Source organism: Prunus avium, chromosome 2, assembly GCF_965620075.1.
Source record: "Prunus avium chromosome 2, drPruAviu1.hap1.1, whole genome shotgun sequence".
NCBI classification, from domain to species: domain Eukaryota; kingdom Viridiplantae; phylum Streptophyta; class Magnoliopsida; order Rosales; family Rosaceae; genus Prunus; species Prunus avium.
Genome location: NC_142285.1, coordinates 38,402,478 through 38,416,969, shown reverse-complemented (window position 1 = coordinate 38,416,969; position 14,492 = coordinate 38,402,478). Strand labels below are relative to the sequence as shown.

At 40.8% G+C, this 14,492-nt stretch overlaps 2 protein-coding genes across 2 annotated transcripts; one reads left to right on the top strand and one right to left on the bottom strand.

Moving 5' to 3' along the window:
- The first annotated feature begins 4,470 nt into the window (after nucleotides 1-4,470).
- Nucleotides 4,471-6,984, top strand: LOC110771169 (uncharacterized). Its single transcript, XM_021975427.1, has 4 exons — nucleotides 4,471-4,851; nucleotides 5,029-5,143; nucleotides 5,228-6,094; nucleotides 6,182-6,984. The coding sequence occupies exons 1-4, from the start codon at nucleotides 4,471-4,473 to the stop codon at nucleotides 6,982-6,984; spliced, it is 2,166 nt and encodes a 721-aa protein (XP_021831119.1).
- Nucleotides 6,985-9,095: 2,111 nt separating this feature from the next.
- Nucleotides 9,096-10,708, bottom strand: LOC110771170 (wall-associated receptor kinase 4-like). Its single transcript, XM_021975429.1, has 2 exons — nucleotides 10,478-10,708; nucleotides 9,096-9,884 (listed from the first exon to the last, which is right to left on the bottom strand). The coding sequence occupies exons 1-2, from the start codon at nucleotides 10,706-10,708 to the stop codon at nucleotides 9,096-9,098; spliced, it is 1,020 nt and encodes a 339-aa protein (XP_021831121.1).
- Nucleotides 10,709-14,492: the final 3,784 nt, after the last annotated feature.

Sequence of the window (14,492 nt, the reverse complement as noted above, 5' to 3'; positions counted from 1 at the left end):
TGAAGATGGTTTTCATCCGTATGCTCCAGAACTCATAGTTCTCACCATTGAAGATCGGAGCTCTCAGCTCACCACCTCCAGATCCAGCCATATTAGACTCGACCACAGAGGAATCGCAGCTTACAGAATCGATTCGAGCTCAGGACCAGCTCAATCGTACTTCACAGATTCCACGCCCAGTTCAGACGAAGGAACCTGGCTCTGATACCATGTTGAAATAGCAGACTATTATCTACTCCAAATTTGGATTTTAGAATAGGGAGCTCAGGAGTTAGAGAAGAAATGAAGAACACAGAGAGATTTCAAAATGAGCAGATGAAAAATTGGTAGAAAAATGTGGGTCTGTAATCTCACTTTTTAATTCCACACTCAAACACGCACACTACATGCTTGATATAGAAACAGTTAGGAATAAGAACATTCCTCTCTTACATCAGCTCAATCTAACCATTCAAACCTCTACCCTATGAGATAAGAGACACATGGCAAATACAAACACTCATACCTCAGCTTAAGATCCTAGCCATCCATTGAACTATGATTCAATGGTTCATATTTAAACACTCAGCTAGCATACTTACAGAACCTAAACAGAACATTTCAGCTAATTACACTTATATTTCAACAGTTGTTGGGCTCCCAAGTAAGAAAGTGTGTGAAGCCTGAGGAGCGGCTGTGAAAGCCATGGAAAAGGGAGGCTAAGAAGGTGCTCTGTGGTTTTTTACAATTACTTTTTGGTCATGTTGTTGCTGAGGGGATTGTTTTAGGAGTTGGAATTTCATGGCCTCGTTTATGTGGTTCAAAATAAAAATCAAAGCAGGTTCATATATTAATGAATTTTATTTATTTATTTTCTGACAACATTACTTGTCCTCACCTACAACAAGAGGTATGCTATTATGTGATCCACATTGAAGAGGATTAAGCAGCTCGATATATCTACAAATTAACTGCCACCAGATTTTTATAAACTGCCTCTGTTTGTTTCAGTTTTTTCGCAGAAACTGCATTGCAGTTTGGTAATTATAATTGGATTTTTGCTCTTTCCCTGGCCTTCAACCTCACCAATTTGAAGAGTAGAGGCTACCCAGATGAGGAATTGGGTGGGCAAGAGAAGAGTAGAACTACCCAAGAGCAAGGGAACTCAAAATTGGACTTTTGGAAAATGGAAACTGCATTGCAGTTTTTATTTAATTATAATTTGATTTTTATTTTTTTTAACATAATTGATATCTACATTATATTTTAGATTAATTTGGTTTTTGTATTTTATCATCAACAATTTTGTTTGCGCTAAAACTAGACGGGTAGTAAATAGGCCAACTTAAAGATGAGGAGGATGTTGAAGGTGAGGACCCTCAGTATGTAAGAGCATTCGGTAGATAAATGGACATGCATACAGAAGACAAATGTACGTGATTCACCCAAATAATGGGCTACGTCCACAGAGAAGTATGTTCTCATTACGATAATGTTGTATACAATGCACATAGGGTTTGACCCAAGGAGAGGAAGAATACCGAAGGCAGATGGCCGAAGGCTGGTGGCCGAAGGCTGAGGATCTGGCTGAAGGCCAATGATCCGTGGGCTTGTAAATGGACTCATGGGTAAGCCCATGAGGCCCAAGTAGCCTGCCCAACTCTCCCTCTTCTTGAAGGGGAGAGGTCTCCTTTTATAAAGAAGGGAGAGTCCCCTCCTCTTGTGTTTTGTCGATGTGGGACTCCCTTCCCTTTGGCTTGGGAGTGTTTGGGGAGTGCTTGGCCAAATATTGTACAAACAAATTTGATTATAATTAGACGAAAACGAAAACGAAAGCGGAAACTGAGATGCAGAAAACCAAAACGAAAACGTAACCCAAAACTAGAAACTGCGATGCAGAAAACGAAAACGAAAACGAAACCAAAACCAGAAACTGAGATGCAGTTGAAAGGTCGCGCGAATGGGTTGTGATTCAATTTCTGTTTCGGTTGATGTCGTTTTGGTTCAGTTTTGGTTTGATGTCGTTTTTCAGCTTTGGTTTAAAACTAAATACTGAAAATGGCATATGTTGTAATTTTCATATTTTGTAATGGTATTTTTGTTACATTTTGGTGTTTGGCCTTTTGCTAATTAGACTAAATTGTATTTCTTTCTACTAAATTAGTAAACTATATTATGGTTTAAAACTAAAGCTCGCTTTATAATATCGCGATATGAAACCGAAAAAGGAATGAAAAATTCTGAGCCTCCATCCCACTCCTCTCCGTTTCATCCCTGATGTCATACCTGCATTTCAGTCTCAATCTCCAACGTAAGTTACGCATGAGGATTTTATTTTCAAACTCCTTTTTGAGGTCATAGGCAGGCAAACTACATATGTTCTGAATATTTTATTGTTTAGAAACTTTGGCTCTCGTCCACTGACTATAGTGCAAGAGTTATTGAACTGACCTGGTAGTTTTGTTTCCGGGGTTTGTCCCTACTCAACAAGTCTTTTTCTAATAATTTACTTGTCACCAACCAAAGCAAGTATTTTTCTAATAATTTACTTGTTTCCTGGGGTTTGTCCCTACTCAGCAAGTCTTTTTCTAATTTTTTTTCTGTTAGACTTGTTAGGCACAAAATTGACACAAATAAAAGTTAGGTATCTAATTCATGCAAACGTCAAAGTTCAGCATCAAAATTATAAATACAAAATCCTTTATTTTAATTTTAGAAAATAGAAAGCTATAAAAAGGATAAAAAATTATTTATGAAATGGGGGGAATATATAAACCCCAACAAACTCTTGATGTGTTTGAGTTTTTGCTTCCTACCTGCAAAAGAAAAGAGTTTTTGTTTCCAGGTGAGGTGTCCTTAGGTTCCCGCTCAAAAAGGTATTTCTCTTCCTTATGTTGAAAGAAAACCTCAATTTCAATATTTCTCCTATTGATTGATATTTAAAAAATAATCATAGAAATGGTAATATAGAAACAACTTATACAAGAGAGGTCTAGTACTATTTATGCAAGCACGAAAAAGTTACATAATTAGTTTATGTCATCAACTAAACACAAAAAACAACGTCCTAACTTTACAATCTATATTGGGCACAATTTTGTGTTAACCTAATCGTATCACCCAACCCGATCATAGTGGGTTTGGTTAGCCTAAAAATGATTGAGTCTTAGGTTCAAAAAATTATAAATCGCTATGCACGGGTTGGGTTATGGGTTGAAACCAAAACTTAAAAATAAGCTTAATTTTGAGTTAACTCAACCGAAACTAAACTTTTACCAAACAATGCTAAATAAGCCAATTTTATTTATCTAAACCAAGCAAAGCAAGCGATATGGAATTAAAATAAATCATGATGAAATGTTGAAACTTACATGACTAGTAAGGATATATATAAAGAAATTCAACTCACTTTTAACCCGTATGGAAGTCTCTCTTGTCTCTCCTTTAGTTGTCTTTTTAAGTTCCTTGCATGAAAAGTAGATGCGAAAAACTCGTGACACATATTGCAACAGAACAAAAAGGTTCATGATAACCATCCTTCTTGTGTTCACATATCTCAAGTCCCTCATTTTTGAAAAGAAAGTGAGAATTGCTACCTGTACAACATACATTAATAAGACAAACAAATTAAATCTAATTATCACGAGTAAAGTAGGCAATCATTAACTAATTAAGGTATTGAGTTGTCTTAATTTCATTATGTTATATCCCATTTCATATATTGCCTGGTGTACGTAATTCTCAACCACAATCTATGGAGCACATTTCTTATGCTTTTATGATGAATGTAATATCTTAATAAGCCCAAAAAACCAAATAGGGAGATTGGAAAATAAACAATAAACTCAACAAAGGGATTCTCTTACATGTGGAAGCGGAAGGATAGCCCAAATGTCAATTAAGATATTATATGACCCCAAGATTTCCACCAAAATCTTATTTCCGAGCTGTACTAGTACTCTGATGCAGCGAGTTTAGCAAATACATGAGGAAAGTCTTAATAACCTATATTAAATAAGTATCTCTTCGTATGTGGGAGTTATCTAGGTTCATAAATAAAGTTATGGAGAGTCTTTTCATCTTTGTGAGTGATAGGGAGATTTAATGTGAAGTTATCATTAGGAGGGAAGTTGGGATAGGAAAGGTTTAGGAGAGTTATGAGGAGTTATCTCATCTTGATTGAGAGGCTCCTATAAATAATGCATGAAATTGTAAGCAAGGGGCAGTTGATGTTTGTTATTGAATGAAGATTGAGATTTTTCTCTCATCTCTTTACTCTTTTCCTGGGTATTCTTAGAATTAACAGATTAGAGTTTTAATTCCGGGTATTCTTTGAATCAACAGAGTTAAGTTTGCTTGAAATTATCTTTTGTCCTTGTTCCGCTGCATCAGTTGGTATCAGAGCGGGCTTTCGGCCTGCACTCCAAGAACCTGGTGCCCAAAAGAAAAAAAAAAGAAAAAAAAAAAAAGAAGAAGAAGAAGTCTAGCTCTATGGCTCCAAGAGGCGAAGGACGCGGTGGTCGGCAAAATGTTGAGGATGCAAGGTATGCACGTTTGGAGGAACGAATCCAGCAATTTGAGGAGCGCTTTGACATGATTGCGGAACAAATTGCTGCACTAAATATTGAGAACCGATCTCAAAGTCATCATGAAGAGGAGGAAGAACGTTATGAAAGTGAAGAGACTAAAAATCCATTTGGGAATCATAGACAGAGAAGACATGTTCCTCCACGAGATCATGGGCGATGGGAGTCGGGTTTCAAACTCGAAATTCCAGAATTTAAAGGATGTTTGCAACCAGAAGAATTCTTAGATTGGGTTGCTGTAGTTGAAGAAGTTTTGGATTTCAAAGATGTGCCACAAGACAAGCGGGTTCCCTTAGTGGCTACTTGATTTCGAGGCAGAGCGGCTGCGTGGTGGCAGCAACTGAAGCAAACTCGAGTCCGAAAAGGAAAGCAGAAAATTGATACGTGGGAAAAATTGTTAAAGTATATGCGAGCCACCTTCCTTCCGCACAATTATTCTAGAACATTGTATCAACAACTCCAGAACTTGCGCCAAGGTTCTCGCTCTGTCGATGAATACACAACAGAGTTCTTTCAATTGATTGCCCGTATTGATTTGGGAGAGTCTGAAGATCAGTTGGTATCTCGCTATACTGGAGGTATGAGAATTCAATTTCAAGATTCATTGAATTTATTTGATCTTATTTCTGTTTCTGAAGCACACTAGCAAGCTTTGCAATTAGAAAAGCAAATAAATAGGAGGCCAGGAATGCAAGGTAGTGGTGGTAATAGCCAAAATACCTCATCCCCAATTCTGTCCCGAAGTGTCAATTCTCAAGCACCAACTGAAAAACCACCAGTAAACCCTCCACCTACTCGCACATCTATTAGCGGGGCCAGTGGAGTTGCAACATGCTGTTTTAAATGTGGTGAACCTGGGCACAGAATGGCTGACTGCAAGAAGAGAGATCGGTATGGGAAGGGATTATTCATTGACAGTGAAGACACACCACCAGACGAGCAATATAGTATTGAACAAGACCCCAAGTTTGACAGCCATTATGACGATTTTGAAGAAGAGCATGTTCATGGTGATAATGGCCCTTTATTGGTGGTTCAAAGGGTTTGTCTCACTCCACGAGTAGCTGATGGTGATTCATGGCTTCGTAATAATATTTTCCAATCCACATGCACAATTGGGGGCAAGGTTTGTCGACTTGTTATCGACTCTGGTAGCTGTGAAAATGTAGTTGCTGATGAGGCAGTTCAAAAGTTGGGATTGGCGACAGAGAAGCATCCTCATCCTTACAAATTATCGTGGTTAAAGAAAGAAAATGATGTAAGTGTTTCAAGACGCTGTTTAGTTTCTTTTTCCATTGGTACTAAATACCAGGATCAAGTGTGGTGTGATGTTATCACTATGGACACATGCCATATTTTGTTGGGGAGGCCGTGGCAATATGACAGGGGTGCAATTCATGATGGAAAGAAGAATACATATAGCTTTTTGATTGACAAGACCATACTTGTCTTATTTCCCAATAAGGAGATTGTTTCCAAGCCATCAACAACTGTGGAAACTAATACTCTGTTAACAAGGAGACAATTCAGTGATGAGATTAAAAAATCGGGGATTGTTTATGTGTTGATTGGAAAAGAATGAGAAAAACAACATGGAATCCCAGAAGCAGCCTAAGGTCTGATTGCAGAGTTCCAAGATATATTTCCAAGTGAACTTCCCCATGGTTTACCTCCACTTCGAGAAATACAGCACCAAATTGACATAGTGCCTGGTTCGACTTTGCCTAATCGACCACATTATCGCATGAGTCCCAAAGAACATGAAGAACTTCGTCGCCAAGTGGAGGAGCTTCTATACAAGGGACACATTCGGGAGAGTCTTAGCCCTTGTGCAGTACCCGCCTTACTCACACCAAAGAAAGATAACACATGGAGGATGTGCGTGAATAGCCGTGCAATTAACAAGATTACAGTCCGCTACAGATTTCCTATTCCGCGGTTGGATGATCTTTTGGACCAATTGAGTGGAGCAACAATCTTTTCGAAATTGGATTTGAAAAGTGGGAATCACCAAATCCGTATACGGCCTGGTGATGAGTGGAAGACGGCGTTTAAAACTCGTGATGGCCTATACGAGTGGTTGGTAATGCGTTTTGGGCTCCCTAATGCACCAAGCACTTTTATGCGTGTGATGAACGAAATTTTTCGTCCCTTTATTGGTAAGTTCTTAGTGGTTTACTTTGATGATATATTAATTTATAGTGCTAACCACAATCTGCATGTTCAGCACTTGCGAGAAGTTCTGACAGTCTTACGCAGGGAAAAATTCTTCGCAGCCACGAATAAATGTGTGTTCATGACAGATCGTGTTATTTTCCTTGGATATGTGGTGTCTAAGGATGGAATTTCAGTTGATGAGTCCAAGGTTGAAGTTATTTTAAATTGGCCAATCCCGAGGAATATTCATGATAGTGCGTAGCTTTCATGGGTTGGTGTCCTTTTAACGCCGCTTTATTCCTAATTTCAGCATTCTTATGGCGCCGATAACAGATTGCATGAAGGCCGGAAATTTTCTATGGACTGAAGTTGCAACGGAAGCTTTTCAACAAGTCAAGCATAAAATAACTTCAGCTCCCATCCTTATCCTGCCAGATTTCACTCAACCATTTGAGTTACACTGTGATGCTTCCAAAATTGGCATAGGTGCTGTACTTAGCCAAGAAGGGAGGCCTGTTTCATTTTTTAGTGAAAAGTTGAGTGGTTCTAAGTCAAATTACTCCACTTATGACATTGAGTTTTATGCCATAGTTCGAGCACTCAAGCATTGGAGTTCTTATCTTGCCTACAATGAGTTTGTTCTTTATTCTGACCATGGTGCTTTGAAACATATTAACAGCCAAGACAAGCTCTCCTCTAAGCATGCAAGGTGGGCCGCTTTTATTCAACAATTTACCTTTGTTATCAAGCATCAATCAGGATCTTTAAACAAGGTTGCCGATGCCTTGAGCCGTCGTTCAACCCTCTTGGTTTCTATGCGAAATGAGGTACTTGGTTTTGATTCATTTCGTGAATTGTTGTCATCTGATCCATATTTTGGGCCAATACTCCCTGATGCTGGTGTTGGAAAGCATACAGATTTTGTTTTGCATGATGGTTTCCTATTTAAAGGAAATAAATTGTGTGTTCCTGCTAGTAGTCTGCGCTTGAAAATTATTCAGGAATTGCATAATGAGGGTCATTTGGGTCGTGACAAGACCTTGCAGCTTGTGATGAATACTTACTTTTGGCCTTCCATGTGGAAAGAAATCACCAAATTTGTGGAGGGCTGCCGTGTTTATCAAATTTCCAAGGGTGTCGCTTCGAATGCTGGCCTTTATATGCCACTTCCTGTTCCAAGTCAACCAAGGACCAACATTAGTATGGACTTTGTCCTTGGTTTGCCACGCACCCAACGTGGAAATGAATCCATCTTTGTTGTTGTAGAAAGATTTTCCAAGATGGTCCATTTTTTGGCTTGCAAGAAGACTACTGATGCAATCAATGTTGCTCAATTGTTTTTTCGAGAAGTTTATCGTCTTCATGGGCTGCCTTTGTCCATTGTATCAGACAGAGACACCCGCTTCCTTAGTCATTTTTGGCGTATGCAGCGAGTTATGCATGAGGAAATGTATAAATTTGAAAAATAATGTCAAATATATAGAGAAGATCAGTGAGTGATCTTAAAATAAGAGCGGCAATCTTCAAGTTTCTGTTGGACAGCAGACACTTGATATCATCCTTCATCATAGGAATGTAGAGAAACAATGGATCTAGTACAACAGCAAACAGATGTGATGCTACAAATATCTTCTTCCACTTTTGAAGGAAGGACCCTTGAGGAGGCTCATGAGTTTCCTCCTCTTTTGGTGACCATTTTGTACTTGATCCATGTTCATCTTTTATGATCGCAGATCCGATTACAGAAGGAGTCCCAGGGGAAAGAGCAGAAGCCCTATTAATTAACGATGTTGTTGGAGACAAGAACGGGGATAGGAGAAGCCCTGCTGAAGAAAACGGTTACAGCGGCCCAAGCCCCATCCGCAGGGGTGATAGGAGCCCTGTTGAAGATGATGAAGATAACCATGGTTCTCCAAGAGGCAGTGAATCAGCTTGAAAGCAGTTTGATGGCATATGTATGCTGGTTTTACATGAACATTAGTGTCACAATTTTCTTGCTTTCAAGTGGAACTTTTTCAATATTTTGTGTTCTAGCTCAAAATTTTAATCTCTTTTAAGATGATGAATTTGGATTTCTGTGGGGCAATAGGTAATTTGTGATTCGGATCCAGCAATTTTCTGTGTGATATATTTACAAGAATTTCTGAAGCAACCAATTAGTGGAGTTGTCAACTTCTGCACCATTGTCTCTCAGCCACCTACGCGTACAAGAAACAGGTTTTCTTTTTTCTGTTCTTGACAGGTTCTTTTGTTGCAAGTAGGTGACATACATATGTTATTTATCTCAAACAAACCAATGTACCTTACGTGTTATTATTTAAAACATTTATTATTGTTGTTTACGGTTGCAATGAGTCCGCCCTCTTTGGGATGTCAAGAGAAACTGGGTTCTACGTCTTCTCCCCTTTGATACTCTGCCATAAACTTGCGCAATCCCTCAAGCTCCACGGCTACTTGTTCCATGGAAGGCCTTGCCTTCCTTTGTAACCCCAAACATCTTTTTGCCAGATCCGCCACCTTTTTGGCCGTCTCTGAAGTTGCTTCATTGACTATTATTTGAGCATCAAGAATTTGGTCCAAGCGACCCTCTTCCACTGAAGTTCGAAATAAGCTTGCTAGGTTCACAGCACTAGTCCCAGGAGGTGAAACTGGCTTTTGACTTGTTAGTAGCTCCGCTAGGACAACTCCAAAGCTATAGACGTCACTCTTTTCTGCTAGTCCTTCTTTTCGAAAATGAGGGTCAAAGTATCCTTCCTTTGAAATTGAGCTAATATAATCTGAACTCAAATAAGGTTCATTGAACAATCGTGACTGTCCAATGGCAGACAACTTTGCCTTGTAATGATCATCCAAGAGTATATATTTCGTCGCCAAACATTGGTGTATGATCGGTGCAGGAGTGAACGAGTGTAAGTAAGCTAGTGCTCCAGATGTTTCTGACGCTATCTTGAGTCGTAACTCCAATGAAAGTAGTAGTGCAGTTGGTTTTAGTTTATGAATGTGCTCAAAAAGTGTGCCATTGGAAATGTACTCAAAAACCAGAACAGGTTTGTCTTCTTTCCGACAAAGACCTAAGAACCTCACCACATTTATGTGGTGGGTCTGAGAAGGAACAGCCGGCGCAATAGCTACATCTCCATACCTAATACGAGTTGTGTACTTCTTTAACCTCCACAACGTAGAGCATCATTTGAAGTGGTTCACCCTCTTCAATAATGATAACATCGTCAACAAACTCCAGGGGCTTAAGATACCAGCAAGTCCTTGTCAACACACTTTGGCACCTAGAATTTTAATTAATTAATAAAAACATCTTATATATATAGAAGAATTAATAAATTTAAACATATTATTAATTAATTCTATACAGATAATTGTTAGTCGCATCTCTTTCACTCTCATGCGTGTCTGGATCTTTGTGTTTTGTGAGATTCATATATGGATGTGTTCCTTTTTCATGCTTTTCATATGCAATCATATAACCTTTTATTAAAAACTCCCAATCAAAACTATGCCACCAACAGGAATTCAAACCAAATTGAAACGGTGAGAGCCCCCCTCTCCAAGAAGCCCTCTCCCCCGTGAGAGCCCCCCTCTCCTCCGTGAGAGTCCCCCTCTCCTCCGTGAGAGCCTCCCTCTTCTTCGTAAGAGTCCCTCTGTTCCTTTTAAGTTGTTTTCCTGTTTTGGGGTTTCCTCTTTTCTTCTAAATTTTACTTCCCTTCACCCTCTCAACGTCCCACCTTTCTCACTCATACTAGCCATCTCAACAAACCACATCTATCTATCCAATCTACACCACCAGCCCCCTCCACAACCCATTCCCACATATCCCCCACCTTGAATCCAACCCTCAGATCTGTGAAAGCCTTTTCATTTTGTGGCTTCTTTTGTGAGCCCTCTGTGGCCTCGAGTGGACCCTTGTGGTCGGGGTGGTATCTGTGACTGGCCAGATCTGGCTCACTCTGTGTTGGGCATACGGAATGCATGCCAAGTGTTCGACCATATGCCCCTTGAAGGTTTCACTTCCGCAAGCTCGGTACACAGAGGAGTTATGAAAACAAAAGGAACACTTGCAGGTGATTTCGACCTGACGGAATGCTCTGAACCTGAGATCTCCTTGGTACTGCCTCGGAAATGATTCACCTATCATGGAACTGTCAAGGTTTGGGGAATCCCTTGACAGTTCTATATCTCAAGGAACTCATTCGTTCAAAAAATCCCTCGGTGGTATTTCTAATGGAAACAAAGCAGAACTGCCACAGAAACAAAGTGCTGAGAAAGCAATGCGGTTTTCATAAGGGGCTAACGGTGGATCCTATTGGTACTGCCGGTGGCTTAAGCATTTGGTGGAAATCGAATGTGGACATCGTTTTTTTGGAAACTACTAAAAATTGGATTGATGCAGTGGTTACTATGCCTTCTGAATCTTTTTATGGCAGATGCACATGGCTTTATGGCACCCCTTATAGTCATGAGAAAAATGAGTTTTGGGAAGAGATGCTTAGTTGGGATCGCAGAGATGGCGAGCCATGGATGGTTATCGGGGACTTCAATGAAGTTTGCTGGCAGCACGAAAAGGATGGTGGTAACGGTTGGAACATCGCAAGGCGGAGATATCTTATTGAATTCATGCAGACTTGTAACCTAGTGGACCTGGGCTTTAAAGGACAAGGATTCACTTGGGAAAGGTTTTGTGGAGACGAATTGATCATAAGGGAACGACTTGACCGTGCTATTGTTAACCCGGACTGGCTGGAGAATTGGCAGAACACCTGTGTTATTCACTGTGCCAGGGTGGGATCTGATCATTGCCCAATCTTGCTTGATAGCAACCCAATCTGCCAAATCAAAAAAGGAAAGTTATTCCGCTTTGAATCACGATGGCTCAAAGAGGAGGAGTGTGGAAATATCGTGAAGCGCTCATGGAGGCCCAAAGAGAACAACACACATGTTAATCAATGGACTCAAAACCTGCATCTTAGCAAGACTGAACTTTTGAAGTGGAATAAGGTACATTTCCCGAACTGCAAAATCAGAATCAATGAGGTGATGGAGGAACTTGGTCTTCTGCAAAATGCTAACGCATCTGATGTTTCCATACCCAAGCAAAGATCTCTCAAAGCTGAATTGGATAAAATGTGGCGGTGGGAGGAGCAATTTTGGAGGCAAAGGTCAAGAGTTAATTGGTTGCAGTCTGGGGATTCAAATACAAAGTTCTTCCATCTAACCACCATTCAAAGGAGACAACGAAATCGTGTTCTCAAAATTCGAAATAATTCTGGAGATTGGTTGGTCGGTGAGCATGCAATTAGAAACGAATTCTTCGGTTTCTTTAGCAACCTGTTCAAAACTGCTGGCCCTCGCGATTGGTCAAGCACGTTAAACAATGTGGATAGGATTGTTACCCCCGAAATGAACTCTCTCCTGCTTGCGCCTTTCAATGAGGATGAAATTAAAACTGCTGCCCAACAACTTGGAGCTGACAAAGCCCCAGGCCCTGACGGTTTCCCTGGGATGTTCTACAACCAGTTTTGGAATATCGTGAAATCATCAATCGTTGGAGCCACGTGTGATTTTCAGAGGGGTTGGTGTCAATTAGAGGAGCTAAACAAGACCTTCATTGCTCTCATCCCAAAAATTCCTGATCCTGAGAACACTGACCAGTTTAGGCCTATTGGACTTTGTAATAACTCTTACAAGATTTTAGCAAAGGTGATGGCCAACAGGTTGAAAATGATTCTTCCGGATATTATCTCAGATAACCAAAATGCCTTCGTCCCGGGAAGGCAAATCCAAGATAATATCCTCGTAGCGCACGAGGCCTTTCATTATTTAAAGAGGAAAAAAACTGGTGGTGTTTTTGAAGCTGGCATAAAAGTTGACATGAACAAGGCTTATGATCGTATTGAGTGGGACTTCTTGTTTGTTCTTATGGAAAAAATGGGCTTTGCTAGTGACTGGATTCGCCTCGTCAAAGCTTGCCTCACTACGGTGTCTTTTTCTGTCATTGTTAACGGCAGACCCGGCCGTTCCTTTAAGCCCTCCCGGGGCTTGAGACAAGGGGACCCACTCTCACCATACCTTTTCTTACTGGTCAGTGAAGCCCTCTCTATGAACCTCACAAAGGCCGCCAGCAAGGGCGAGATCACTGGAATTAGGATTGCCCGGCGATGCCCCATTCTCTCGCATTTGTTCTTTGCTGATGACTCCCTTTTCTTTGTGAAGGCTGATGTGCTTAATTGCAGGAACCTAAAAGGTGTTCTGGATAGCTATTGTTTGGCGTCTGGACAATGCATAAATTATCAGAATTCCTGCTTCTACTTCTCTTTGAACACACCTGAGGAAACTAGAAGAAGCTTATGCTCCTTACTGAGTATTAATGGCGTGGACAACCCGGGGATTTATCTGGGGCTGCCAACTATTTGGGGAAGGTCCAAAATGGCTTCCCTGAATTATATTCTTGAGAGGATTCGTAGGAAAATTGAGGGATGGAAGCAAAACTCGTTATCACTGGCGGGTAAGGAAATACTAATAAAATCTGTTGCTACTGCGGTCCCTGCCTACCCGATGACTTGCTTTCGCTTTCCAGAAGGAACTTGCAAGAAAATAACTAGTGCACTTGCGAATTTCTGGTGGGGTAAATCTGAAAAGGGATCTGGCCTCCATTGGAGGTCCTGGTCGAGGCTTGGATTAGCAAAAGGTGATGGTGGGATGGGGTTTCGTGACCTCTCCAGCTTCAATCTTGCCTTGTTAGCTAAACAGTGCTGGAGAATACTACAAAACCCGAATGCTACGTGGGTTAAGATCTTAAAAGCTCGCTACTTTCCCAACTGTGATTTCGTAAAGGCTAAAAAAGGATCTCGTTCCTCTTGGGCTTGGGCAAGTCTATTGGATGGGAGAGATGCATTACTCAAGGATGCTAGGTATCAAGTGTTCAGTGGCGCCACTACATGTATTTGGACTGACAGGTGGGTCTCATCTACGCATTTTGGTGTCATTCAACCTATCAGACCCGTTCCCCCATCTGCCCCTCAACTTGTTAAAGATATAATGGACAAGCATAATCATACTTGGATTCTTGATGGCATCTCCACCCTGTTAAGCAGGGAAACTTTGGATCGTATTAGATGTACTCCGATTGGCCGTACAAATCGAGCAGATAAACTTGTATGGCCTTGGAATACTGTGGGCACATATACTGTGAAATCGGGTTATCACCGTTTTCATGCAAGGCTCCACACAATCATACCAACCCACAACTTTTCCTCCCACTCTATTCCAGAAACTGTCTGGAAGTCCATTTGGAAAATCAAAACACTCCCCAAAATCAAACACTTTCTCTGGAGAGCTATTTCTTGCTCCCTATCCACAAGACTGTCCTTGTTCAGAAGGAAAATTGTTAGTAATCCTCTTTGCCCAATTTGCGAGTGTTATGAGGAATCCATTGAGCACATCCTTTTTCTCTGCCCTTGGACCCTACTGGTATGGTTTGGCTCTGAGCTGTCTTACAGGATTGACCATCAGAGAATCACGTCCTTTGACAGGTGGCTTGAAGGAATTCTTTTGATTCCAGGCATTACCAAGGCGGAGCTTAATCACTGTTTGTCTCTTATTAGCTTCATTTGTTGGGAAATCTGGAAGTCCAGGTGTCGCTTTGTCTTTGATGGTACCACCCCGGACCCGCGCCGGGTTATTATAAGTGCTAGGGAGGCTTGCAATGAATTTGTGGGTGCCACTGCTGTTGGTGGAGTGATAATGATGGCTACACAA